Below are 23257 nucleotides of genomic sequence, written 5' to 3'. Positions count from 1 at the left end.
GGCAGCGCCCCGAGAGCCCCGGCACGGAGCCGCGGCGGCCGGCGGGGACCCGGCAGCCCAAGCCACGCCAGCGCTGCCCGGTGCTGCCCGGTAGCCGGCGGTGGCCAAAGCCCCGCAGCCGGCGCTCGCCGAGCGGCGCCTGAGCCCCGGAGCCGCTGCGGAGCCTCCGCCGGGCCCGGCCCTGGGGCGGGCGGGCGGCGCCGGGGGGAGGTGCGGGGAGCGTGGCGGGGAGCGGGGAGCCGGGGGAGGAAGGCCCGGCACTGCGGGAGCGGAAGTCCTGGGCTCGGGCACTGCCGCAGGTCGCGGCTGCCATCGCGCTGCGAGGGCCGGGACTGTCCCGGGCTGCGGGGAGCGACGGGGCCGATGTGGCCCAAGCGGCTTTTGTGCTTCTCGCAGGCCTGAGCAAACCACAGCCACGCCTTTTCCCCCACACAATTCTCACCTTGCAGCAGCTCTAAAGCTGCCAGAGTCAAAGCCCAGGGGGCGGGGGGACCCTGAGGTCGTGGCTGCCCCTGGGTCTGGCCAGAGCAGGGCTGGCCAATGCCCATCCCTGCGCAGTGGGGCTGTGGCGTGGCCTGGCCCCACATTTGAATGGGCACTGGTCCCCAGGATCCCCCCTGCAACAGGGACCCCCCCGGAACCTGTCAAGGGAACCCCCAGAACCGCCATCCCTCAGGTCAAGACCTGCCCCTCCCCCAGCCTGGATAAGTCACCCCTGGGACAGGATCCCCCCAGGACGTGTCATCCGTAGAACAGGGACCCCCCCCCCCGGACAAGACCCCTCTGGATGTGCCCCCCCAGGTCAGAACCTGCCCCCGTCTGACTCTCAGCACAAACGGCCTCTTCCTTCTGCTGCTGGAGAGAGAAAGCAAAGGTGTAGGGAGGGGCACAGCCGGACACCCCCATCCCCCATTGCCCCCCCAAACTTCCCCCACACCCCCAGCACCCCCTTTTCTCCCTCCTCAATGTCCCCTCAACCCGTTCCCTGCTCAGGAGCTCCCCAGGATCGCTGGGTCAGGGGCTGCTGGGGGTGACAGGAAGATGATGGAAAAAGGGAAAGAAATGGAAATGAAGAGAAGAAAAAGCCCCTGTGGGGCAGGGGGGCACAGACCCAGAGCCCCTGGGAATCTGCTTGGGGTGATCCCCAGGCCACGAGCACCTCGGGGGAGCTCTGGGTCTCTGTCCCACTCTGGACTCTGGGTCACCCCACCCTGCACCCACCATGTGCCACCAACATGTGGGGACGAGATGTGACATCGCTTCCTTCCTCTTTGGCCAAAGAGCCGCCACCCAGGGGACAGTTGGCCTGGCAGTGTGTGGCAGCCAGCCCGGGTGGCCGGGGACACTGGGATGGCCGGGAAGGTGGCGCTGCTCCTGTGGGGTGAGTGCCCCGGGCACGGGCCTGACGCCCCGGGGATGGGCCCTGGTGAGGCAGAGAGCGGTGGGGAGGGGGCAGAGGGGGCTGCGGGGTGCCCTGAGGTGCCCAAGGCCAGCAGAGCCCGAGCATGGGCATGGACCCCTTAAATGTGATCGGAGTCGTGGAGTGGCTGTGGGGAACAGGGGACAGGAATGGAGGGACAGGAATGTAAGGACGGGGATGTGGGGACGGGCGCGATGGGACTGGGCCAGGTGTGAGGACAGGGCGGGAGAAAGGGCCAAGCACCAGGGAGATTTGGTGGTGGTGAGAGGAGCCGTGGGGCTGCTGGAGGTGACCTGGGCCAGCACCGGGTGTTGGTCGAGTCCCCATGCCCGGAGTGGCCACAGTGTCCCCGTGTCCTGCCTCAGCCCAGGGTGACACAGGTGTCCCAATCCCTGAGACCTCCGTGCTAAACCGGTGACCCCGTGGGGACAGTTTGGGGACAGCCCCACACTCCGTGCCCCGGATGCCGCTGTCCCCGCGGTGCCACCCCCACCCAGCCCTGTCCCTTCTCCCTTCCAGCCCAGACCCTCGGCCTCGCTGGTGAGTCCTCGGGGGGATGCCACGTCCCCGCCCCGCTGTCCCCATCCCGCGCTGGCCCTGGCAGGCTGGTGTCCCCTGTCACCCGCAGGTGCCCAGACCACCCAGCTCCTCGTGCAGCCCCCCTGGACACCGCCGGTGCTGTGGGACCATGTGACACTGACCTGCCACGGCTTGGGCACCGCCGCTGCCACCACCTGGTACAAGGACGGGCAGCGCTGGCGGCTGCAGGGACCCGACCGATTCCGTGTCACCCAGAGTGGCACCTACCAGTGTCACAGACCTGACACCGGGCTGAGCCCACCCGTGAGCGTCTCCAATGGTGAGGGGGGTTGGGTGTCCCCAGCCTGGCACCCGCGGGGTTCCCGAGGGCTCTGGGTGGGCTCCGCTCCATGGGTCACCCCCCTGGTGTGACGAGAGCCCTTCCCCTGCACACGGGGACATCCCAGAGCATCCCAGGGCGAGCGGAGCCTAATGTTGGAATTGGGGACCCCTGGTGTGCTGGGTGTGACCCAATCGGGGCGTCCCGGTGCCATCGGGACCCCACGGATCCCCGCGGTGTGACCGGACCCCCCTGTCCCACAGACCGGCTGGTGCTGCAGGTGCCGGCGCGGGCGCTGCTGGTGGGGGACACGGTGACACTGCGCTGCCGGGGCTGGCAGGACAATCCGGTGGCTTCTGTGTCTTTCTACCGCGAGGAGAAACAACTGCAGCCGTTCCGCAATAGGACCGAGCTGTCCCTGTCCCCTCTGCAGCTGCACCACAGCGGCCGCTACCGCTGCAGGGGCTGGGTGGAATCCAGCCTGTCCCGGGGGCGGAAGGAGTCGGTGTCGGCGCCGGTGACAGTGACAGTGCACAGTGAGCACCCCACAGCCGCCACCCTGACACCCCGACACCCCCACACCTCAGCACCCCCACAGCCCCTTCACAGCAGGCTCGGGGTCACGCTCCCCCCGTCCCATCTCCTTCCCAGAGCTGTTCCCGGTGCCGGTGCTGGAGGGTCCCCCCGAGCCCACCGAGGGGTCCCCCCTGAATCTCAGCTGCCTCAGCACCCCCAGCCCCCTGCGGCCCCGAGCCCCCCTCCTGCACCTCTTCTACCGGCACGGGCGGTTGGTGGGGGGCCCGCAGGGGTCCCCACAGCTCCTGCTGCCCGCCGTGGGGGTCTCCCACTCGGGGAATTACAGCTGCCAGGTGCGCTCCGAGCGGGGGCCGTGCGGAAGAGCAGCGCCCGGCTCCGCGTCACGGTGCGCAGTGAGTGCGGGGATGGGCGCGGGGAGCCCCAACAGCCGCCACGGGTCCCCCAGTCCTGCCTGGGGACACCCAGCTCTTCCTGACAACTCGAGGCCCCCCTTCACTGCCATCTGTCCCCTCATCCCTCACTGTGTCCCCTCACCCCTCCCTAGGTACACCTCTCCCTCTCTTAGGTCCCTCCATGGTGCACAGGTCCCATCCATGTCTGGGTCACCAAAACCTTCCCTGTGGTTCCCTCCACCCTCTCCAGGTCTCCCCTCTCTGAACATCCCTGGAGTGCCTCAACCCCTTCCAAGCCTCCCCCACCATCTCTTGGCTCCCTTCTTCCTCACTGTGCTCCCGTCAAGCCTCCCTGACCCAGCCCCTCCCCAGGTCCTTCACTGTCCCATGGTGTCCCCTTCCCGCAGGTGTTCCGCTCTCGGGGGTGTCCGTGTCGGCGCAGCCCCCCGGGGCACAGGTGGCACTGGGGGACCGCCTGGTGCTGAACTGCACGGTGGCCACGGGGACAGGTCCCCTGTCCTTCTCCTGGCACCGGGGGGACTCGTGGGCACTTCTGGGCACCGGCCCCCACCTGGAGCTGCGCCACGTTGGGGACAATGACAGCGGCCACTACCAGTGCAGGGCCAGCGACGGGCACAGCGTGGCCGAGAGTGTCCCCCTGAATGTCACCGTCCTGGGTGAGTGGGACCATCAGGAATGGGGTGACCCCACCCACCACATCCCCATCCCCCCCGGCCAGGTCCCAGCCCCGTCTATGTCCCCACAGTGCCCGTGGCCAATGCCACCATCAGCCCCGGTGCCCTGGCACAGCCGGTGCGCGCAGGTGACCCCGTGACCCTGCGCTGCTCGGTGCAGGTGGGCTCAGCCCCTGTCACCTTCACCTGGCTGCGCAACGGCAGCGAGGTGGCCCGAGGTCCCCTCCTGGAGCTCGGCGACGTCCATGTGGGACATTCCGGCACCTACCAGTGCGTGGCCACCAACCAGCTGGGACAGGACGGGCACCGCGTGTTCCAGGCGCTCAGCCCCGAGCTGGCACTGACGGTGACACTGCGGGGACACTGGGACACAGGTGGGCTCACTCGGGGTCACTGGAGGGTGCAGAAGCCCCGGCATGGCAGCTGACCTTGATGTGTCCCCCTCTGTCCCCAGCAGTGGCCGTGAACATCGGCAGGAGCCTCCTGTTCCTGGCCCTGCTCCTGGGTGTCATCGGGGGCTGTCACTGGTGGCAGCGCCTGGGTGGGTGACAATGGGGCCAACGGGGGTGCTGGAGTGAGGGGAAGCCCCCAGAGTGGGGGGGCGATGGGGCAGCACCCACAGCCCCTGAGCTGGGGGAAACGGAGCGCACAGTGACCTCGGCTGGGGGTCCTGGGAGCTTTAGGAGGATTCTGGAGGGTCTTGGTTGGGCTCCAGGGGCAGCCCTGGGTGGGCTTTGAGGAACACTGGGGTGGCAGTGGGAGCTCCTGGAGGGTTTGTGGACTTCGTGGTGGGCTGTGCAGGGATGCTGGGGGATCTTTTTGGGGTCTGGGGGAGTTTTGGGGGTGCCCCTCACTGCCGGGCTTGGGGTTCTGGGGCACCGGGGGTCTCAGGGGCACAGCGGTGGTGCAGAATTTCTGCGGGATCAGGGGTGCTTGGAGTGTCCCGGGGGGAATCAGGGGTGCGGTGGGAATCAGGGCTCCAGTGGGGATTTGGGGGACCCGTGGGTGGTCGGAGCTGCCGCGATTCCAGGAAGGTCCAGGGGTCTCAGGGTCCCCACGGTCACCCCCTCCCCTTTTCCTTGCAGCCACCAGGAAGCCCCAGGACAGGTGAGTGGGGGGGCTCTGGCCGTGACTCCCCTTTCCCCCTTCCCCACACACCCCCTCAGGTCCCCCCTTATCCCCGCAGGGCCCCCCCGCAGGAGGGGGAGCTGCTGGAGCCCCACGGCGTGGGCAGAGAGCGGGCGGGGGGTGAGTACAGGGCTGGGGACAGGGACACGTCCCCCACGGGTGTCACCCCCTCCCAGGTCCTCACAACCGCTGTCTCTGTCAGCGCCCCCACGGGTGTCCCCCGGCCCTGCCCCCCCTCGGCATCCACAAGTGACCAACGCGCAGCTGCCGGGACCCTACGAGGGACAGCAGGACCCCGGTGCCACCTACGAGAGTGTGATGTGACCCTGGGGGGAAATTGGGGATCACTGGGAGGCATCGAGTCCCCCCAGGGGTCCCTCACTGCCCTTCACAGCACCCCAGGGCCTCCCCATTCCCCTCCCAGTGCCGCGGGGGCACAGGACCCTTTTGCCTCTTCTTGGACCCAAAAGGCAGCGTTTGGATTAAAGCGGGAGAAATGGGATTGGTTTGTTCAGCTCTGCCTGCTCAGCTCGGGAAGGAGGAGGGTCCCGCTGAGGGTGCTGAGCAGATCCCTGTGGGATTTGCCTGAGTTTTGGGGCTCCCTCAGTGCCTTGGGCAGAGGCACAAAATGATGCATTGCTGCATTTCCGGGCTGCTTCCCTCGCAGCTGCCCCCGCGCAGGGCAAGGAGCTGCCGCTCGCTGTTTGTCCCCTCTCGGTGACAGCCGGCCAAGGGCTCGGGGACGTGCGGCGGTGCCGCCCCGTGGCCACGGGCCCCGATCCCGCAGCTGCCGAGCTCCTCGGCCCGAGCTGGAGCCCGGCAGCAGCGGCAGCGCCCCGAGAGCCCCGGCACGGAGCCGCGGCGGCCGGCGGGGACCCGGCAGCCCAAGCCACGCCAGCGCTGCCCGGTGCTGCCCGGTAGCCGGCGGTGGCCAAAGCCCCGCAGCCGGCGCTCGCCGAGCGGCGCCTGAGCCCCGGAGCCGCTGCGGAGCCTCCGCCGGGCCCGGCCCTGGGGCGGGCGGGCGGCGCCGGGGGGAGGTGCGGGGAGCGTGGCGGGGAGCGGGGAGCCGGGGGAGGAAGGCCCGGCACTGCGGGAGCGGAGTCCTGGGCTCGGGCACTGCCGCAGGTCGCGGCTGCCATCGCGCTGCGAGGGCCGGGACTGTCCCGGGCTGCGGGGAGCGACGGGGCCGATGTGGCCCAAGCGGCTTTTGTGCTTCTCGCAGGCCTGAGCAAACCACAGCCACGCCTTTTCCCCCACACAATTCTCACCTTGCAGCAGCTCTAAAGCTGCCAGAGTCAAAGCCCAGGGGGCGGGGGGACCCTGAGGTCGTGGCTGCCCCTGGGGCTGGCCAGAGCAGGGCTGGCCAATGCCCATCCCTGCGCAGTGGGGCTGTGGCGTGGCCTGGCCCCACACTTGAATGGGCACTGGTCCCCAGGATGCCCCCTGCAACAGGGACCCCCCCGGAACCTGTCAAGGGAACCCCCAGAACCGCCATCCCTCAGGTCAAGACCTGCCCCTCCCCCAGCCTGGATAAGTCACCCCTGGGACAGGATCCCCCCAGGACGTGTCATCCGTAGAACAGGGACCCCCCCCCCCGGACAAGACCCCTCTGGATGTGCCCCCCCAGGCCAGAACCCGCCCCCGTCTGACTCTCAGCACAAACGGCCTCTTCCTTCTGCTGCTGGAGAGAGAAAGTGAAAGTGTTGTGGGGCACAGCCGGACACCCCCATCCCCCATTGCCCCCCCAAACTTCCCCCACACCCCCAGCACCCCCTTTTCTCCCTCCTCAATGTCCCCTCAACCCGTTCCCTGCTCAGGAGCTCCCCAGGATCGCTGGGTCAGGGGCTGCTGGGGGTGACAGGAAGATGATGGAAAAAGGGAAAGAAATGGAAATGAAGAGAAGAAAAAGCCCCTGTGGGGCAGGGGGGCACAGACCCAGAGCCCCTGGGAATCTGCTTGGGGTGATCCCCAGGCCACGAGCACCTCGGGGGAGCTCTGGGTCTCTGTCCCACTCTGGACTCTGGGTCACCCCACCCTGCACCCACCATGTGCCACCAACATGTGGGGACGAGATGTGACATCGCTTCCTTCCTCTTTGGCCAAAGAGCCGCCACCCAGGGGACAGTTGGCCTGGCAGTGTGTGGCAGCCAGCCCGGGTGGCCGGGGACACTGGGATGGCCGGGAAGGTGGCGCTGCTCCTGTGGGGTGAGTGCCCCGGGCACGGGCCTGACGCCCCGGGGATGGGCCCTGGTGAGGCAGAGAGCGGTGGGGAGGGGGCAGAGGGGGCTGCGGGGTGCCCTGAGGTGCCCAAGGCCAGCAGAGCCCGAGCATGGGCATGGACCCCTTAAATGTGACCGGAGTCGTGGGGTGGCTGTGGGGAACAGGGGACAGGAATGGAGGGACAGGAATGTAAGGACGGGGATGTGGGGACGGGCGCGATGGGACTGGGCCAGGTGTGAGGACAGGGGCAGGGAGAAAGGGCCAAGCACCAGGGAGATTTGGTGGTGGTGAGAGGAGCCGTGGGGCTGCTGGAGGTGACCTGGGCCAGCACCGGGTGTTGGTCGAGTCCCCGTGCCCGGAGTGGCCACAGTGTCTCCATGTCCTGCCTCAGCCCAGGGTGACAGAGGTGTCCCAATCCCCGAGACCTCCGTGCTAAACCGGTGACCCCGTGGGGACAGTTTGGGGACAGCCCCACACTCCGTGCCCCGGATGCCGCTGTCCCCGCAGTGCCACCCCCACCCAGCCCTGTCCCTTCTCCCTTCCAGCCCAGACCCTCGGCCTCGCTGGTGAGTCCTCGGGGGGATGCCTCGTCCCCGCCCCGCTGTCCCCATCCTACCCTGGCCCTGGCAGGCTGGTGTCCCCTGTCACCCGCAGGCGCCCAGACCAATCAGCTCCTCGTGGAGCCCCCCTGGACGCCGCCGGTGCTGTGGGACCGAGTGACACTGACCTGCCAGGGCTTGGGCACTGCCGGTGCCACCACCTGGTACAAGGACGGGCAGCGCTGGTGGCAGAAGGGACCTGACCGATTCGTTGTCACCGAGAGTGGCACCTACCAGTGTCACAGACCCGGCACCGGGCTGAGCCCCCCCGTGAGCGTCTCCAATGGTGAGGGGGGTTGGGTGTCCCCAGCCTGGCACCCGCGGGGTCCCCGAGGGCTCTGGGTGGGCTCCGCTCCATGGGTCACCCCCCTGGTGTGACCAGAGCCCGTCCCCTGCACACGGGGACATCCCAGAGCATCCCAGTGTGAGCGGAGCCCCGTGTTGGAATTGGGGACCCCTGGTGCGCTGGCTGTGACCCAATCGGGGCGTCCCGGTGCCATCGGGACCCCACGGATCCCCGCAGTGTGACCGGACCCTCCCTGTCCCCCAGCCCTTCTGGTGCTGCAGGTGCCGGCGCGGGCGCTGCTGGAGGGGGACACGGTGACACTGCGCTGCCGGAGCTGGCAGAACAAACCGGTGACCTGGGTGTCCTTCTACCGCGAGGAGAAACAACTGCAGCTGTTCCGCGATGGGACCGAGCTGTCCCTGTCCCCTCTGCGGCTGCACCACAGCGGCCGCTACCGCTGCAGGGGCTGGGTGTATTCCGAGGTGTCATGGGGGTGGATTAAGCTGGAGTCGGCGCCGGTGACAGTGACAGTGCACGGTGAGCACCCCACAGCCGCCACCCTGACACCCCGACATCCCCACACCTCAGCATGCCCACAGCCCCTTCACAGCAGGCTTGGGGTCACATCCTCCCCCACATTTCCTTCCCTGTCTCATTCCGGTGCCCGTGCTGGAGGGTCCCCCCGAGCCCACCGAGGAGTCCCCCCTCAATCTCAGCTGCCTCAGCACCCCCAGCCCCCTGCGGCCCCGAGCCCCCCTCCTGTACCTCTTCTACCGGCACGGGCGGTTGGTGGGGGGCCCGCAGGGGTCCCCGCAGCTCCTGCTGCCCACCGTGGGGGTCTCCCACTCGGGGAATTACAGCTGCCAGGTGCGCTCCGAGCGGGGGCCGTGCGGAAGAGCAGCGCCCGGCTCCGCGTCACGGTGCGCAGTGAGTGCGGGGATGGGCGCGGGGAGCCCCGACAGCCGCCACGGGTCCCCCAGTCCTGCCTGGGGTCCCCGCAGCCCTCCATGACACCTTCTCGACGTCCCCCATCACTGCCATCTGTCCCTTTATCACTCACCGGGTCCCCTCACCCCTCCCTAGGTACACCTCTCCCTCTCTTAGGTCCCTCCATGGTCCACAGGTCCCATCCATGACTGGCTCCACAAAACCTTCCCTGTGGTTCCCTCCAATCCTCTCCAGGTCTCCCCTCCATGAACCTTCCTGGGGTCCCTTCCACCCCGTCCAATCTTCCCCCCCACCTCTTGGCCCCCTTCTTCCTCACTGGGATCCCACCACCCCTCCCTGATCCTCTCCCCTTCCCTGAGTCCTTCACTGGTCCCTGGTGTCTCCCACCTCTCTCAGGTACCCCATTCCCTTTCTGCCCCTCCCACAGGGGTACCGCTCTCGGGGGTGTCCGTGTCGGCGCAGCCCCCCGGGGCACAGGTGGCACTGGGGGACCGCCTGGTGCTGAACTGTGCGGTGGCCACGGGGACAGGTCCCCTGTCCTTCTCCTGGCACCGGGGGGACTCGTGGGCACCGCTGGGCACCGGCCCCCGCCTGGAGCTGCGCCACGTTGGGGACAATGACAGCGGCCACTACCAGTGCAGGGCCAGCGACGGGCACAGCGTGGCTGAGAGTGTCCCCATGAATGTCACTGTCCTGGGTGAGTGGGACCATCAGGAATGGGGTGACCCATCCCACCACATCCCCATCCCCCCTGGCCAGGTGCCAGCCCCATCTGTGTCCCCGCAGTGCCCGTGGCCAATGCCACCATCAGCCCCGGTGCCCTGGCACAGCCGGTGCGCGCAGGTGACCCCGTGACCCTGCGCTGCTCGGTGCAGGTGGGCTCAGCCCCTGTCACCTTCACCTGGCTGCGCAACGGCAGCGAGGTGGCCCGAGGTCCCCTCCTGGAGCTCGGCGACGTCCATGTGGGACATTCCGGCACCTACCAGTGCATGGCCACCAACCAGCTGGGACAGGATGGGCACCGCATGTTCCGGGCGTTCAGCCCCGAGCTGGCACTGACGGTGACACCGCGGGGACACTGGGACACAGGTGGGCTCACTCAGGGTCATTGGGATTGCAGCACCTCCTCAGTGACAAGTGACCCTGATGTGTTCCCCTCTGTCCCCAGCAGTGGCCGCAGGGGTTACCGGGTCCCTCCTGTTCCTGGTCCTGCTCGTGGGTGTCACTGTGGGCTGGTACTGGTGGCACCGCCTGGGTGGGTGACAATGGGGCCAACGGGGGCCCTGGGGAGCTGGGAGGCCACCGAGAATGTGGGGATGATGGGGCAGCACCCACAGCCCCTCACTTGGGCAGTGCTGAGTCCCCAGTGATGTTTGCTCGAGGTACTTGAGGATTTGGGGTGGTGTTGGAGGGTGGTGCAGGGATGCTGGGGGTTCTTTCAGGAATCCTGGGGCAGTTTGGAGGGTGCCCATCCCTGCCAGCCTTGGGGCTCTGGGAGCATCAGGACAATAGGCTCTGGTGTGGTTCAGGGCTTCTGGGGGTCTCCAGGAATGCTGGGGGTTCCTGGGGGGAATTGAGAGCCCTGTGGGAGTTCAGGATTCCCGAGGGTGGTCAGGGCCTTGGGGACCCCACAGTCACCCCCACTCCTTTCCTTTGCAGCCTCCAGGAAGCACCAGAAAAGGTGAGTGGGGGTCTCCAGCCATGACCCCCCCTTTTACCCAGCCCCACGACCTCCCATCCCCTCTCACACATCCCCCCATCCCTGCAGGGCTCCCCCGGAGCCCCTGGCACCCCCGGAGGAGGGGGAGGTGCTGTACACCCACGTCACAAGGACAAAGCGGACGCAGGGTGAGTCCGGGGTGGGACACACACAGGGACACGTCACCCACGGGGGGTGTCACACAGATGCCACAGCCAGGGTCTCCTGCAGGGCCCACCCGCACCGCTCCGCCCCAGGATACCCAAGTGACCTACGCGGAGCTGCCGGGACCCCACGGGCGACCGCAGGCACCCAGTGACATCTACGGGAATGTGCTGGGACACTGAGGGCACTGGGGGACACTGGAGGAGCCGACTGATTCTGCTGGGCCCAAAATGCAGCTTTTTGCTGAAACTGGGAGAAATGGTGTTTCTTTGTTCAGCTCTCTCCTGCTTTAGGAACGGGATTCTGCAATTTCCTGCTTCTACTAAAAACTTTCTCTCCCCGTCTGGCTGCGGAGGGCAGTGAGAGAGCGGCTTTGGTGGGTGCGGGGCATCCGGGCAGCGTCAGCCCACGGCAAGGCAGGAAGGAGGAGGGTCCCGCTCAGGGTGCTGAGCAGATCCTTGTGGCATTTGCCTGAGTTTTGGGGCTCCCTCAGTGCCTTGGGCAGAGGCACAAAATGATCCATTGCTGCATTTCCGGGCTGCTTCCCTCGCAGCTGCCCCTGCAGGGGCGCTTTCCAGCCAGCCCTGCTCTGCAAACCATCAAAGGCCCTCGCTCGCAGAGCCACTGCTTGGGCTCCCCTTGGCTTTTGTGCTTCTCGCAGGCCTGAGCAAACCACAGCCACGCCTTTTCCCCCACACAATTCTCACCTTGCAGCAGCTCTAAAGCTGCCAGAGTCAAAGCCCAGGGGGCGGGGGGGACCCTGAGGTCCTGGCTGCCCCTGGGGCTGGCCAGAGCAGGGCTGGCCAATGCCCATCCCTGCGCAGTGGGGCTGTGGCGTGGCCTGGCCCCACACTTGGATGGCCACTGGCTGCACGGAGGAGTTTGGGAGCTGCTTCCTGCCTGGGGCTCCATTCCCAAGCTGCTCTTGCTGGCTCAGATCCTGCAGGGGATGAGCGAGAATGGAGAAGTCTGAAATAGGTTTTCTCCCAAAACCAACAAACCCAAAGTGTCCCAACCCCCCAGGACAGAAACCCCATAGTGGGAGGGGGGAGAATGTGGGAATCAGGAGAGGGGGGGCAGCCCCACAACTGCTTCACCCCCCCCCCGATTTACAGTGTCCCATCCCTGCGGCATCAAACTGGGGCTAAATCAGCCATTTCCAGGGGAAAATACCTGCAGTTTTCACAGTCCTGCAGGGGAGGGGGCAGAATGGTCCTCGGGTGTTGTGGGCAGAGGAGGGGACGGTCACGAGCGTTCCAGCCTGGTTCCCAGCACTGAGACCCTGAAGGATGTGTGGGGGTGTGTTACAGTGGGGATACTGCAACACGTGTATCAGACAACGAGGCCTGTGGAAAAAAAATATCTATGGACCGATTCTTGATAGATGTTTCAGAGAGATGTCCATTACTCCAGCCTCATGGTCGGGCTCTGCCGAGGAACTGTTACAGTCACGGGACCCGAGGGTCCTTGCCCACGCAGGGGAACACAAAACAACCAATGGGGAACGAGGCTGACCAGGGGACAGGGAAATCCCCTGCCTCCCACCCAGGGCCCCTCTCCCATGGCCACATGGCAGGGGGGAAGGACCCCGACATTTCACCCGTTTATTTTTAATAAAAAGAGATTTAAAACTTAACGTTGAAAACAACTGGATAAACAGAATAAGAATCTTTTGAAAACAAAACAAGCCACCCTCCTGAGTCTTCAAATGTCCAAACAGATTCTCTGGAACATCTTAAGGCTGACAGAAGGGAGACAGGACTCTCCGGGCATGCTTTGTGGGGAAACTGAGGCAGGAGAGGGTTTCTTCCATTTGAGTTCCTGTTGGAACTCTAAACAACACTAGTTAATTTCTTCCCTCTGCCTTTTCATCCCCCACTTGGCATTGGAAAGGGATTTTTGGGGAAACAATTGGCAAAGGTATGGTTTTGTGAGGGAAACCATGGGTGAAAAAACGGTTTGGGAATACACTGGGAGTAATAGGATATAGGGTAAAGGGGAAAGGTGGGATTAGGAAAGGGAGACTGTAGGGGGGGCCTACAATGGAGAGTAGGAGAGAGTCATGGAGTCTACCATGACTACGATTTTTTGCATATATACTGCCTTTTACAGAAACACCATCAGGCCCAGTGACCTCTGCTGCTTGTAACCCTTTTCTCCCTTGCACAATTCTGAATTCCACCACCTCTCCATCTCCCAAGCTTGCGATGTATTTTTCAGGGTTATTCTTTTTAATAGCAGTTCTACGAACAAATATGTCTTCCTGGTTGTCACATCTTGTTATAAAACCATAATTTTGTTTAACATGATACCATTTTACTGTTCCTAAAACCTTAGCTACGGTGATTTTTTCCTTTTTCCGAGTGGCTGCTGTTTTCTGTCTCACTGCGTTCCTGGTTTCACTTTTGTTTTCGCTCGCTCCTGAGTTGGAACCATCAGGGCTGCTCGTGCCTGCGCGCTCTTCCCGGGGATTGCAGTCGGGGCCGTGCGGGCTGGACCGTGCTGCACCACTCAGCTCCCCACACGCCGCTGCCTCTGCTCTCAGCTGCGTTGCCGCTGCCTGGCGCCGTGCCCAAGTCTTGGCCGGGACCCCGAGCAACAACCCCCCCACGCCCTGCTCCAGCGTGTGTTTCGGCTAGGCGCAGCTCTGCTCCACCGCCAGCCACCGCCCACGCGTCGCTCCTCCCCCAGGGCTCGCTCCTCCACACGCTGCACGGGGCCGGGTGGGCACCACTGGCTCACACCGCTCCTGCTGCACCTCGCTCCGCTGCCGACACTGCAGCTCATATCGCTTCGCCCATGCAGGAATTGCCTCACTGCTGAGTACTCACAGAGTACTCAGTCCACGTGGCCGAGGCCGCACGGTCTCTGAGGCACGCTTCCCTTCACCAAGACACAGCTGACATTGCTCAAGAGTCTCAGTAATTAAATAATATTCACTAAAATATTCTTCCATCAGCATGTATTTTGAGTCAGAAATTTAACTGTGTCCAAATGGTGTTCCAAAAGTCTTTGGTAAGAGTTAAATCCCAAGAAACATAGAGAAAGTTCTTAAACAACCATGAAAGGAAATGTTTCAGTTCCTTTTGAGCTTGAATTAAGCTCAAATTTACAAATCGTTGCTCAAGAGTTGTTTCAAGTTTAAGATAAATGTCCATATGTGGCTCTGAGAGCCAAGAGTCTTTCCAAGGTTCCTCCATAATCCAGAGAGAATATCCAAACCAGGGCAAGAAGAGAGAGATCTAGAGTGGTTTTTACTCACGAATTTTCGGTCCTTAGGGATCGGTGTCTTGCCAGCATTTAGCCACCATTTGTTACAGTGCGGATTCTGAGTCACGTGTATCAAACAACGAGGCCCGTGGAAAAAAAATACATATGGAGTGATTCTTGAGAGATGTTACAGAGAGATGTTTATTTCCCCAGCCGCATGGCCGGGATCTGCCGAGGAACTGCTCAATCACGGGACCCGAGGGTCCTTGCCCATGCAGGGGAACACAAAACCAATGGGGAACAAGGCTGACCAGGGAGCAGGGAAACCCCCTGCCTCCCCCCCCAGGGCCCCTCTCCCAGGGCTACATGGCAGGGGGAGGGCCCCAACACTGCCCCAGCAGCGCAGTGTCACCCTGTCCCCCTCCAGCAGCGCCTGCGCCGGCACCTGCGGCACCAGCTGGTCTGGGGGACAGGAGGGTCCCATCGCACTGAGGGGCTCGAGACAGGTCCGAGGTGGGTCCCCACAGCACTGGGGACCTCTGGGGGGAGTCTCCATTGGGTGGGAGGATCCCAGGGACACCAGGGGTAACCCCATGGCACTGTTGTCGCCATGAGGGTCCCATTACACTGGGATGCAATGGGATGCACTGGGATGCACTGGGGTGCACCGGGATGTCCCTGTGTATAGGAGAAAGTTTCACCAAGGATGTCTGGACTTCAGGCGGCTCTCTTGAAAGCTGTTTATTGCATAGGTGAAGTTACAGCAGCTCAGGGAGTGGGTATCCAGAGCCAGCCCTACAGCTGCCAGCTCCTGCTCTGGGCATACCTGAAGCCACTTTCTGTTCAAGTTACAAAGCATTAGAGACTTTTCTTTGCAGAGTATCTTAACACATAACAACCAATAAGCATCATACACAATACCTTTACATTTGCCTATAGCCTATCATAGCTACTACCATCACCATATTATAGTCATTATTACCGAATCACAAGAGTAAGTAAGTTACAATTTAAGCTTACAATGGAAAATTCTCAGACTTCTCTTTTTCTTCCTACTTTGACATTTGTTTGCCTGCCATATCTCTCTTTTGCTAAAGACGTGTTTTCTATTTACTTATGCTCTTCTTGAGACTTATTCACTTGGTGAAAAACATGTCTTTGTCTGTAGTCACATACCTTTGTCCTATTCATAAAAATCTCCTTCCAACTCATCTCCAGCCTTTGCCTTCTCAGTTACTCAGCGATCAGTGTTTCAGCAAAACATCTTTTACTCTATATCAAAACTTGCTTTCATTTCTACCTCATCACCAGTTTCTACATTCAGAGATCTTTCTGCCAAGCCTACATACCTCTGAAACTTTCTTACCAAACTTTCATCCTCCCCAACACAGCCCTACTCTGCAAACCATCAAAGGCCCTCGCAGAGCCACTGCTTGGGCTCCCCTTGGCTTTTGTGCTTCTCGCAGGCCTGAGCAAACCACAGCCACGCCTTATCCCCCACACAATTCTCACCTTGCAGCAGCTCTAAAGCTGCAAGAGTCAAAGCCAAGGGAGCAGGGGGGCACCCTCAGGACCCGTTCCCTGCTCGGGAGCTCCCTGGGATCACTGGGCCACGATCTGGATGGGGCGGGGGGATGGGAAAATGATGGAAATAAGGGAAGACATGGAAATGAAAAGAGGAAGCAGCCCCGGGGCAGGGGCACAGCCCCAGAGCCCTGCCCTGTGGTACCCCCCCGCCAATGCACGAGCACCTCGGGTGGCAGCGCTGGGCCCTGACTCACCCCAAAATCGGAGGCACCCAGTGAAGGAGCTGCTGTCACACGCTGCCGGGGCCCCTTGTCCCCTGGGTGGAGGCTCTTTGGCCAAAGAGGAAGGAAGCGATGTCACATCTCGTCCTAACGTGTTGGTGGCACATGGTGGGGGCAGGGTGGGGTGACCCAGAGTCCAGAGAGGGACAGAGACCCAGAGCCCCCCTGAGGTGCTTGTGGCCTGGGGATCACCCCAAGCAGATTCCGAGGGGCTCTGGGTCTGTGCCCCCCTGCCCCACAGGGGCTTTTTCCTCTCTTCATATCCATTTCTTTCCCTTTTTCCATTATCTGCCTGTCACCCTTTCACTTTCTCTCTCCGGCAGCAGAAGGAAGAGGCCGTTTGTGCTGAGAGTCAGAGGGGGGGCGGGTTCTGACCTGGGGGGGCACATCCAGAGGGGTCCTGTCCTGGGGGGGCCCCTGTTCTGTTCTGGGGGTGACACGTCCTGGGGGGTCCTGTCCCAGGGGTGATGTATCCAGGCTGGGGGGCAGGGGAGGGGCAGGTCTTGACCTGAGGGATGGCGGTTCTGGGGGTTCCCGTGACAGGTTCCGGGGGGGGTGCCTGTTGCAGGGGGGATTCTGGGGACCAGAGTCCGTCCAAGTGTGGGGCCAGGCCATGCCACAGCCCCACTGCGCAGGGATGGGCATTGGCCAGCCCTGCTCTGGCCAGACCCAGGGGCAGCCAGGACCTGAGGGTCCCCCCGCCCCCTGGGCTTTGACTCTGGCAGCTTTAGAGCTGCTGCAAGGTGAGAATTGTGTGGGGGAAAAGGCGTGGCTGTGGTTTGCTCAGGCCTGCAAGAAGCACAAAAGCCAAGGGGAGCCCAAGCAGTGGCTCTGCGAGGGCCTTTGATGGTTTGCAGAGCAGGGCTGGCTGGAAAGCGCCCCTGCAGGGGCAGCTGCGAGGGAAGCAGCCCGGAAATGCAGCAATGGATCATTTTGTCCCTCTGCCCAAGGCACTGAGGGAGCCCCAAAACTCAGGCAAATGCCACAAGGATCTGCTCAGCACCCTCAGCGGGACCCTCCTCCTTCCCGAGCTGAGCAGGCAGAGCTGAACAAACCAACCCCATTTCTCCCGCTTTAATCCAAACGCTGCCTTTTGGGTCCAAGAAGAGGCAAAAGGGTCCTGGGCCCCCCCCCCCGGCACTGGGAGGGGGAATGGGGAGGCCCTGGGGTGCTGTGAAGGGCAGTGAGGGACCCCTGGGGGGACTCGATGCCTCCCAGTGATCCCCAATTTCCCCCCAGGGTCACATCACACTCTCGTAGGTGGCACCGGGGTCCTGCTGTCCCTCGTAGGGTCCCGGCAGCTGCGCGTTGGTCACTTGTGGATGCCGAGGGGGGCAGGGCCGGGGGACACCCGTGGGGGCGCTGACAGAGACAGTGGTTGTGAGGACCTGGGAGGGGGTGACACCCATGGGGGACGTGTCCCTGTCCCCAGCCCTGTACTCACCCCCCGCCCGCTCTCTGCCCACGCCGTGGGGCTCCAGCAGCTCCCCCTCCTCCGGGGGGACCCTGCGGGGATAAGGGGGGGCCTGAGGGTGTGTCTGGGGAAGGGGGAAGGGGAGTCACGGCCGGAGCCCCCCCACTCACCTGTCCTGGGGCTTCCTGGCAGCTGCAAGGAAAAGGGGAGGGGGTGACCGTGGGCACCCCCGAGCCCCTGAGCCTTCCCGGGACCTCGGCAGCTCCGACCACCCACGGGACCCCCAAATCCCCACTGGAGCCCCGATTCCCACTGCACCCCTGATGCCCCCCTGGACACTCCAAGCACACCTGAACCCCCAGAACTTCTGCACCACCGCAGTGCCCCTGAGCCCTCCAGTGCCCCCGACCCTCTGAGCTCCCACAACCCCAAGCCTAACAGGAATGGGCATGCCCAGACTCCCCAGGACCCCACAATGTTCCCTCAACATCCCTGCACAGCCCTCCATCAACTCCCCAAACCCTCCAGGAGCTCCCACTGCCACCCCAATGTTCCTCAAAGCCCACCCAGGGCTGCCCCTGCAGCCCAACCAAGACCCTCCAGAATCCTCCTCAAGCTCCCAGGACCCCCAGCCGAGGTCACTGTGGGCTCCGTTTCCCGCAGCTCAGGGGCTGTGGCTGCTGCCCCATCGCCCCCCCACTCTGGGGGCTTCCCCTCACTCCAGCACCCCCGTTGGCCCCATTGTCACCCACCCAGGCGCTGCCACCAGTGACAGCCCCCGATGACACCCAGGAGCAGGGCCAGGAACAGGAGGCTCCTGCCGATGTTCACAGCCACTGCTGGGGACAGAGGGGGACACATCAGGGTCAGCTGCCATGCCGGGGCTTCTGCACCCTCCAGTGACCCCGAGTGAGCCCACCTGTGTCCCAGTGTCCCCGCGGTGTCACCGTCAGTGCCAGCTCGGGGCTGAGCGCCTGGAACACGCGGTGCCCGTCCTGTCCCAGCTGGTTGGTGGCCACGCACTGGTAGGTGCCGGAATGTCCCACATGGACGTCCCCGAGCTCCAAGAGGGGACCCCGGGCCACCTCGCTGCCGTTGCGCAGCCAGGTGAAGGTGACAGGGGCTGAGCCCACCTGCACCGAGCAGCGCAGGGTCACGGGGTCACCTGCGCGCACCGGCTGTGCCAGGGCACCGGGGCTGATGGTGGCATTGGCCACGGGCACTGCGGGGACACAGATGGGGCTGGCACCTGGCCAGGGGTGATGGGGATGTGGTGGGTGGGGTGTCCCCATTCCTGAGGGTCCCGCTCACCCAGGACGGTGACATTCAGGGGAACACTCTCGGCCACGCTGTGCCCGTCACTGGCCCGGCACTGGTAGTGGCCGCTGTCATTGTCCCCAACGTGGCGCAGCTCCAGGCGGGGGCCGGTGCCCAGCGGCGCCCACGAGTCCCCCCGGTGCCAGGAGAAGGACAGGGGACCTGTCCCCATGGCCACCGCGCAGCTCAGCACCAGGCGGTCCCCCAGTGCCACCTGTGCCCCGGGGGGCTGCGCCGACACGGACACCCCCGAGAGCGGGACCCCTGCGGGAGGGACAGAAAGGGAATGGAGGACCCGGGAGGGGTGGGAGACACCAGGGACCAGTGAAGGACTCAGGGAAGGGGAGGATCAGGGAGGGTTGTGAGGATCCCAGTGAGGAAGAAGGGGGCCAAGATATGGGGCAGGAAAGCTTGTGAGGTGTGGAAGGGACCCCAGGGAGGGATAGGTGATTACGGGAGGGGAGACCTGGAGAGGGTAAGAGGGAACCACAGGGAAGGTTTTGGGGAGCAGGACTTGGATGGGATCTGTGGATCATGGAGGGACCTAAGAGAGGGAGAGGTCTACCTAGGGAGGGGTGAAGGGACCCGATGAGGGATGACGGGATCAGGGAATATGAAAGGAGGTCCCAGGGAGTGAGCTGGGAAAGCAGGGAGGCACGCAGAGGGTTGAGCAGGACTGGGGGACCCGTGGCGGCTGTCAGGGCTCCCCACGCCCATCCCCGCACTCACTGCGCACCGTGATGTGGAGCCGGGCGCTGCTCCTCCGCACGGCCCCCCGCTCGGAGCGCACCTGGCAGCTGTAATTCCCCGAGTGGGAGACCCCCACGGCGGGCAGCAGGAGCTGCGGGGACCCCTGCGGGCCCCCCACCAGCTGCCCATCCCGGTAGAAGAGGTGCAGGAGGGGGGCTCGGGGCCGCAGGGGGCTGGGGATGCTGAGGCAGCTGAGATTCAGGGGGGACCCCTCGGTGGACTCGGGGGCACCCTCCAGCACTGGCACCGGGAAGAGCTCTGGGAAGGAGATGGGAGGGGGGACAGTGACCCCGAGTCCCTGGGAAGTGGTTTGGGGCTGTCGGGATATTGGAGTTCCCGCTGTGGGGTGCTCACCATGCACTGTCACTGTCACGGACAATGACCGTGACAGCCTGAAGCCCTCCAAGCCCTCGCAGCAGTAGCTGCCACTATGGTGTAGCTGTAGGGGGGAGAGGGACAGCTCTGTCCCCTTGAGTGGCCCCCCCAGATCCTTCTCATCCTGGTAAAATCGCACCCTGCTGACCGACACATCCTTCCTGGTCCGGCAGCGCAGTGTCACCATGTCCCCCTCCAGCAGCGCCTGCGCCGGCACCTGCAGCACCAGCCGGTCTGTGGGACAGGAGGGTCCCATCGCACTGAGGGGCTCGAGACAGGTCCGAGGTGGGTCCCCATGGTCCCGGGGACCTCTGGGGGGAGTCTCCATTGGGCGGGAGGATCCCAGGGACACCAAGAGTAACACCATGGCAATGTTGTCGCCATGAGGACCCGATTGCACTGGGATGCACTGGAGTGCACTGGGATGCACAGGCATGTCCCGGTATGCAGGGGACCAACTCTCGCTACATGAGGGGTGTGAAGCCACCAAGAGTGGAGCCCACCCAGACCCCCCGGGGACCACCCTGATCATTTATGATTCCCCCTCACCATTGGAGATGCTCACGGGGGGGCTCAGCCCGGTGCCGGGTCTGTCACACTGGTAGGTGCCACTCTCGGTGACACGGAATCGGTCGGGTCCCTGCAGCCGCCAGCGCTGCCCGTCCTTGTACCAGGTGGTGGCAGCGGCGGTGCCCAAGCCCTGGCAGGTCAGTGTCACCCGGTCCCACAGCACCGGCGGTGTCCAGGGGGGCTGCACGAGGAGCTGGGTGGTCTGGGCGCCTGCGGGTGACAGGGGACACCAGCCTGCCCGGGCCGGCGAGGGATGGGGACAGCGGGGCGGGGACGTGGCATCCCCCCGAGGACTCACCAGTGAGGCCGAGGGTCTGGGCTGGAAGGGAGAAGGGACAGGGCTGGGTGGGGGTGGCACTGCGGGGACAGCGGCACCCAGGGCACTGAGTGTGGGGCTGTCCCCAAACTGTCCCCATGGGGTCACCGGTTTAGCACAGAGGTCTTGAGGACAGGGACACCTCTGTCACCCTGGGCTGAGGCAGGACATGGGGACACTGTGGACACCCCATGCTTGGACAAGTCACCTCCACCCACCCCACAGCACCTGTCCCCACGGCCACATCCCCATGGCCCTCTGCCCATGATCCCATCCCAATGGCACCTGGCCCCGTGGCCCATCCTGATGGTGCTTGGCCCTTGTCCCTGTCCCTGCATCCCTGTGCCCCTGGCCCGTTCCCCACAGCTGCCCCAGCCCCAAGGTTCCTTTTGCTACATCCCACTCCCTCCATTCCTGTCCCCCTGTTCCTGTGTCCCCCCATTCCTGTCCCCACAGCCACCCCACGACTCCGGTCACATTTAAGGGCTCCATGCCCATGCTCGGGCTCTGCTGGCCTTGGGAACCTCAGGGCACCCCGCAGACCCCCTCTGCCCCCTCCCCACCGCTCTCTGCCTCACCAGGGCCCATTCCCGGAGCGTCAAGCCCATGCCCGGGGCACTCACCCCACAGGAGCAGCGCCACCTTCCCGTCCATCCTGGTGTCCCCGGCCACCCGGGCTGGCTGTCACACGCTGCCGGAACCACCTGTCCCCTGGGTGGCGGGCAGGAAGCGAGGTCACATCTCGTCCCCACGTGTTGGTGGCCCTTGGTGGGGGCAGGGTGTAGCAGGGTGGGGGCAGGGTGGACATACAGCAGGGGACAGGCTGGGGACATGGTGGGACATGGTGTTCCCAGGAGTGGGGGGCTCAGGGCATGTGGGGATCTCAGGATGGGTGTCCCAGGGCAATGGGGAGAGAGGGGAAGTGACAGGGAGTGTCTGTCTGGGGAATGGGGGTCCCCATGTGTCGGGTGGTCCCTGGCATGGGGGTCCTGAGGGAATGGGGGGCAAAGGGGTTGGGGGGGGAAGGGGATGGAGATGCTGGGCAACAGGAGACCCAGGATGGGGCTCCGAGAAAGGGAGGACACAGGGAATGAGGCTGCCACGGTTGGGTTCCCAGGGGAATGGGGGTCCCAGGGATGGGCAGTGCCTGGGGGGGCTCGTGGGTCGCAGCTCCTTCACCGGGTGCCTCAGATTTTGGGGTGACTCAGGGCCCAGCACGGCCCCCCCGGGGTGCTCATTACCTGGGGCGGCATCACAGGGGGGTCCTGGGTAGCTCCGGTTCTGTGTCCCCCCACCCTTTGGCATGTTTTCCTCTTGATTTCTGTTTCCTCCTTCATTTCCTCACGTTTGTGCCACACTGCCTCACCCCCCAGTGTGCGGCTCAGTGATCCTGGGGAGCTCCTGAGAAGGAAACGGATTGGGGGCACCCTGTGCAGGGGGAATAGGGGGTGCGGGGGCACGGGTGGGGGGGCAGTGGGGGATGGGGGTGTCCGGCTGTGCCCCACAACACTTTCACTTTCTCTCTCGGGCAGCAGAAGGAAGAGGCCGTTTGTGCTGAGAGTCAGACGGGGGCTGGGTTCTGACCTGGGGGGGCACATCCAGAGGGGTCCTGTCCTGGGGTGTGTCTCTGTTCTGCGGGTGACACATCCTGAGGGGATCCTGTCCCAGGGCTGCCCCATCCTGTCCTGGAAGGTCCTGTCCTGGGGGATGGTGGTGCTGGGGGGTCTCTGGACACATTCCTGGGGGGGGGGGAGTCCCTGTCCCAGTGGTGGCAGATCCTGGGGACCCCTGTCCTGGAAGGGCCCTGCCGGCTCCCACTGTCCCTGCTTGGGCACTGTGACCTCTGCAGGGCAAAAATTTGGGGATGCCCTGTCCCTTCTATGTCCCTTCCCCTTGACGCTCCCCTCCACTCTGGGAGCCCCCAATCCCCCTTTGGGATCCCCCAAGGTGCAGCCCCTCTTCCCCATCCTGCAGCCCCCTATCACCCTTCTGCTAAATAATGAAACCTCTCGCTGTAGCGGGAAAACCTGGGAAAATTTCAGAGTCCTTCCGCAGTCTCTCTCTCTCCCCATCCTTGGAGCTGGGACGGGGTGGTGGGCCGTGGTGGGCTTCAGTGGAAATTCCTCCTGATGTATTCTGATGTTGAAACAGTCCAGCAGAAAAAAGGAAAAAGACCAAAGTCCCAGGAAAACAAAAGTTCAGCTCTCCGTCTCTCTCTGGAGAAGAAGAAACCCGAAAGCTGGCTAAACAAGCAAGCAGGCGCTTCTTCGCTCCCCTCCCACAGCAGCAGAATGCAGAAGAAAAAAAATGCAGAGAACGAGAGTGTGTTATCTCTGTCTGTGTCCTTGAAAGGCACTGCTTGGAGAAGTTTGCTCAGTTTTCTCTCTCTCCGCTTAGGCTCAGTTTAAAAGCATAGAAAGGCATCAAACGAATTTCTGGGCATAGAGCAGCGATAGGGAATACAACATTGAGTCATCCCAAGACATCCCCCCTTGCCTTTTCCTCCCTGCGGCCTGGCTTCCCTGTCCGCACCCGTTCTGCCCTGCTTC

At 64.0% G+C, this 23257-nt stretch overlaps 2 protein-coding genes and 1 long non-coding RNA gene across 24 annotated transcripts in view; 1 reads left to right on the top strand and 2 right to left on the bottom strand.

The window, feature by feature from the left end:
- LOC116436190 (Fc receptor-like protein 3) overlaps window positions 1-23257 on the bottom strand; it is a 161494-nt gene that overhangs the window by 113116 nt on the left and 25121 nt on the right. For 3 of the 6 annotated variants that reach the window (XM_032093194.1, XM_032093193.1, XM_032093196.1), the window contains exons 3-8: window positions 20691-20711; window positions 20372-20602; window positions 19802-20056; window positions 19427-19705; window positions 18692-18961; window positions 18300-18602 (exon numbers count right to left, since the gene is read on the bottom strand). In XM_032093194.1, the coding sequence (XP_031949085.1) occupies window positions 18300-18602; window positions 18692-18961; window positions 19427-19705; window positions 19802-20056; window positions 20372-20602; window positions 20691-20711 (1359 nt within the window). Of the gene's footprint in view, window positions 1-17014; window positions 17355-17550; window positions 17573-18132; window positions 18220-18299; window positions 18603-18691; window positions 18962-19426; window positions 19706-19801; window positions 20057-20371; window positions 20603-20690; window positions 20712-23257 lie in introns of those variants that run through there. The other 3 variants (XM_032093198.1, XM_032093195.1, XM_032093197.1) reach the window with 3 other exon arrangements.
- LOC116436186 (Fc receptor-like protein 4) overlaps window positions 1317-23257 on the top strand; it is a 187336-nt gene continuing 165395 nt past the window's right edge. For 11 of the 17 annotated variants that reach the window (XM_032093174.1, XM_032093175.1, XM_032093173.1 and 8 more), the window contains exons 1-5: window positions 1317-1381; window positions 1940-1960; window positions 2049-2279; window positions 2543-2559; window positions 8418-8618. In XM_032093174.1, coding sequence (XP_031949065.1) covers window positions 1351-1381; window positions 1940-1960; window positions 2049-2279; window positions 2543-2559; window positions 8418-8618 — 501 coding nt within the window. In that variant the 5' untranslated portion in view covers window positions 1317-1350. Of the gene's footprint in view, window positions 1382-1939; window positions 1961-2048; window positions 2280-2542; window positions 2560-7167; window positions 7237-7796; window positions 7818-7905; window positions 8137-8417; window positions 8619-23257 lie in introns of those variants that run through there. The other 6 variants (XM_032093180.1, XM_032093179.1, XM_032093169.1 and 3 more) reach the window with 1 other exon arrangement.
- Window positions 11256-12308, bottom strand: LOC116436329. The gene is made up of 2 exons (XR_004236973.1): window positions 12122-12308; window positions 11256-11888 (listed from the first exon to the last, which is right to left on the bottom strand). It is a non-coding gene; the product is annotated as an uncharacterized LOC116436329 (long non-coding RNA).

Source organism: Corvus moneduloides, chromosome 29 (assembly GCF_009650955.1).
Source record: "Corvus moneduloides isolate bCorMon1 chromosome 29, bCorMon1.pri, whole genome shotgun sequence".
Taxonomy (NCBI): Eukaryota; Metazoa; Chordata; class Aves; order Passeriformes; family Corvidae; genus Corvus; species Corvus moneduloides.
Note: the sequence above shows the minus strand (reverse complement) of the source record. Positions and strands in the feature narration are given on the sequence as shown.